This window comes from Pelodiscus sinensis, chromosome 6, assembly GCF_049634645.1.
Source record: "Pelodiscus sinensis isolate JC-2024 chromosome 6, ASM4963464v1, whole genome shotgun sequence".
Taxonomy (NCBI): domain Eukaryota; kingdom Metazoa; phylum Chordata; order Testudines; family Trionychidae; genus Pelodiscus; species Pelodiscus sinensis.
This window is the reverse complement of record NC_134716.1, coordinates 18,472,879-18,476,922: the sequence shown is the minus strand read 5'-3', so window position 1 is coordinate 18,476,922 and position 4,044 is coordinate 18,472,879. Positions and strand designations below refer to the sequence as shown.

Below are 4,044 nucleotides of genomic sequence, written 5' to 3'. Positions count from 1 at the left end.
AGTGAGATGCCCCCCCAGGGGGAAGGAGAGACCATTGTTGAGGGGAGTCTGGAGCCAGCCAGGGAAAGGGGAGGACTGACTGTGTGGGAGCTAGTAAGTCCCAGGCCTGCATGCAGGGTTCCCTCTGAGAACTAGCCTCTAGGGACCTGAAGGCAGGATCCCTCAGCTGGGTTTATGTCTCCACTGTTGATTCCCAGTTGTGGAGTTTGCTGGGAGGCTTCCCCAGCCAGGCTGAGTTGGCTCCAGTTCCCTGGGTGAGAGGGGTCACCGCATGGTCAGCTCGGCTCTAGCAGCAAGTTCAGGGCTGCTGTCTGCTGTGTGGATCTGAATGCTGGGCTGGGAGGCTATAGTTTGAATGTTGGTGCAGTTGTATGGCCTGCACCTTGAGCCCTGCACCCCTTCACGCTGAGGGGAAATTCTGGGACCGAAGCAGCCTGGTTCCTGCTTGGAGAGGACCCCTGTGAGAAGGGAGCAGCCCTTTGCAGAGACTGAGTCATCTCTCAACCTGAGGCTCATTCATGGAGTGTGTGAGTGCACCCATTTTTAGTTAGTAAGTCAGGGAATTTGTTTGGGGATTTTATTACCTGCAGCATATTAAACTGTGAAGGGATTTACTGCCTTCTCCCATTTGTGAGTCCTTTGGGCTGTACTGGACCTAGTCAGCTCCACTGCTAAACCACTGCAGAGAAGGATTGTGTGGTCAACAGTCATCAAGGGCCCCAACAAAGTACGCGTACCAACGGGACACTAACCTCACAGTTGCTGGGCACCGGTGACCCTAAAAATAGTGTTTTACCCTGTTCTGTTATAATTGTCTCCTGTTTAATATAATTGTGTTTGTTATAGTGTATGTGTTTGTGTTATTTTCTGGGAGTCTCCAACTATCTGGCAAATACGTGGGGATTATCCTGGGTTAGAATTTTCCTCCCAAGCTGCCCTGGTGACCCTGCTAGGAAGGAGTGAGGGGGGTGGAGGCACCGCCACGTACATCAATCAGAAAGAATAAAATTGAGTGGGTGGCAGGATCCAGAAGAACCCAGACCTATCCATCCGAACCTGAAAGGAGATTGGCTTTAAAAGAAGGTAACCAGGTGGAGAGGGGGCACTACATAAATATACATACATATAACCAGAGCTTGACAATTAGTGTAATCTACTCACCCGTGGCGGTAGATTACAGGCCGGCAGATCAGCGCACTGCGGTAAGCTCATGCGCAGCGTGCCGAACCGCATGGCGAGCTCTGCATATAACTACTGCTGTAGGTGGCTATTTTGTATAAATAAATATTTATTAATAAATATTATCAAATACACCTGATAAAGACACATAAAAGTACAAAATAAATAGTATTAGTAAATAAAAATAGAACACTGAAATACTGTTACAAATCTAACAAGTCTGAAAACATTTCATAGTGCAGGAAAAACATATTTATTAACAGTAGTTAATAATTCTAGTGCACTTCATTAGAAATGGCTGAAAATTTCATATCAATAAACAAACAAATAAATAAATACATAAATACAATAATTTCTTTGTATTTTACCGAGGAAAAACACATCTCTAGACATTAGAGGTTCATAGGTTTAGCTCAATGGAAATTCTGAACGTGACATCAATGATTAGGAAATTGTAAAGTTTTTCTCCTGAGCTTTAAATTCTTTGTAGTCCTCTGGCATATTTTTTCAGCACTATCCTTGGTTTTCTTTTACATGTTCTCATATGAGTGAATACATTGATGGCAAGTAGCATATAAACGGTGCAACTAGAGTTTTGTTGGAGTTCGTCCCTTGTTTAACATACGCATTGATAAGAGTCTGGAAAGGAACCGGCTTGTACGATCAACTGAGAGGTAAAAGATGCCAGTGGTGTTCCAGTGTCATTCAGCTGTCTTAAGAACATCTTTGCTTCAAACATCACAGGCTGAAATGAAAACGGGATGGATTGATAAATGCAGAGGTTGAAATGCCAAATATAGTCCATATTTTTCCAACCAGCTGCCAAATTATAAATCCTGATCCTTACAGCACTTAGGATTTTGTGACAATTCTTTTGACCACACTTGTTGAAATGTAGAGGCACACAGAAGGATAGTAGAAGGACTCTTGCCTGTCCCCAGGTACAGAGGTAAATGGCAGAATGAGATGGTGGCTTAGAAGTGTATTGACTCAGACCCTCCTTTTTCTGTTGTCCTCATTGAAATCTTGTCTTACTAGGCAGTTACTCAAGCGGGCTTCTCATTGTTCCTTTCCCCAACTAAGACAGTTACCGGGGAAAGGTACATTTGGTACAGGGAGTTATTACTCTTGAGGTTTTTTCATTAGTTGTCGGTAATGATATATCTGTATATTTTTCACGTGGCATTTGTAGGTGTGGCAAGCAACTACCAAACTACAAGCTGCTCTAAAAGAGTATTATTACATGAGCTTGAATAATCTGTATGGGTAACATTTCTATGGAAGAAAGATTGGGCTACATGTAATAGGAGTTGTAAAGCTATCAGCCAGCTCTGTCCAGCTCTTTTCTTCCAACAATATTACTTGCATTATTTTCTAGAAAAAAACCCGGATATATCTAGTACCTTAATTTTCAAGTCTCTTTGTTAGTATGTTGAGAACGAGAAAACATCTGGAAACTTCCAAGCGGATGATCTCCCAGGCACAGCGGCTGTATTGCTTTTCTTTCAGGAAATGGCGTACTGTCTGGAAGTACCTTCTCAGCTTCAGGCTGGTATGCAGGAGGCTCTCATTTCCTGGGTAGGTTGTTTCCTTTTTCACCTCAGCACTCAAACACACTTCCAGCTTCTCAATGTGCTGGTGGAGTCCATTTTGGAATTCCTTTATGGAAGTTCCATCCCAGGCAGCGTGGGTAAGATTCTTGCTGAAGATCTGGAAGAGCTCTTGGAGGATCTGCTGGATGGCTGCCTTGGCGTTCTCTTGCTGGGCCAGTTGGACCTTGAGGATATCTGAGGCCTTGAAAGCTGACCTTTCATTTAGGCATTGGAAGGGAAAGGGTCCACCCATTTTCTCCAGGTGCTCTAAACTCTCGCTGTTCATTTTGCTTTGTAGAACATGAAGCCTGTTACAGTCCAGACATGAGACTTCACCAGAGAGGAGCAGCATAAGGCAAAACATCAACAAACTCCTTCTGATCATCATGATGTCTCGGATTCTTTGTCTTTGTGAACAACTTGAGCAAGTGGTCCTTGTTCAAGCGCTTTTGTAGACTTTTGTGTTTTAGATCCATGTCTCTGAATTTAAATATTTTGAAGGAGAGGTTTTTTTTTTTTCTGTTTCTTGAGGTTTTCCTTTTCACTTTCTTTCTTTTTATTTAATTGAAGCTAGCAAACCAGCAGAGGAAGAAAACCATTTTCACTATTCAAAATAACCTCTTAATTACTTGTAATTTTCCCCTGTCGGATTAGGAAAGTGTAAAGGGTAAAGAAGGGTTTGATTACTAACATTATGCTCCAGTTGCAGTGTAAAGTAGGAGATGGTCTGTCTACTCTCAAGTATGTGTGAAGCCCTCACTTTTAGGCAGGCATCAATGTCTGTTACCATAATAAGGCCATAGATGGAGTTAAATTATTTTAATAAATTTTGTGTGATGGCGGGGGGCAGTCAAAACTAAAAGTACTGCACAGCTTTTTGCTAGACTTTAGTCATGAAAGACCTATCAGAACAAAGCTGTTCTTCCATTAAGTCAGAAGAGGAAAACCATTCTCTATTTGGCATGGCACTGAAAACCATAAAACTGCTATTCTCCAGCTTTCTCATTCTTTCCTTCCATCTGTACATCTTAAAATTTAGTGGTTTGAGAGAATTCCTATTGGAAATGGGGGCCAGAAAATCAACTCCTGCAATTTTCTGCAAATGTGAAAAATGAATGAGTAAAAGATAAATGTGTAGGGAATGCCAAGAGGTGGATAAAGGGCACTTTGAAATTGGGATTTTTACTCATGAACTTGATACCAGCTGTGAAAAACTTACAGTATCTCGAGAATAGATACATGTTAAGGATGTGTATGTTACACTCTTCTCCCC

The 4,044-nt window shown here is 42.2% G+C and overlaps 1 protein-coding gene across 1 annotated transcript; it reads right to left on the bottom strand.

Moving 5' to 3' along the window:
- Window positions 1-1,485: 1,485 nt before the first annotated feature.
- Window positions 1,486-3,760, bottom strand: LOC142829811 (interferon beta-like). Its single transcript, XM_075931484.1, has one exon. The coding sequence runs from the start codon at window positions 3,157-3,159 to the stop codon at window positions 2,584-2,586; it is 576 nt and encodes a 191-aa protein (XP_075787599.1). The 5' UTR covers window positions 3,160-3,760; the 3' UTR covers window positions 1,486-2,583.
- Window positions 3,761-4,044: the final 284 nt, after the last annotated feature.

Coding starts and splice junctions, on each gene's coding strand:
- LOC142829811 (XM_075931484.1), bottom strand. CDS start 3,159: ATGATGATCAGAAGGAGTTTGTTGATGTTTTGCCTTATGCTGCTCCTC.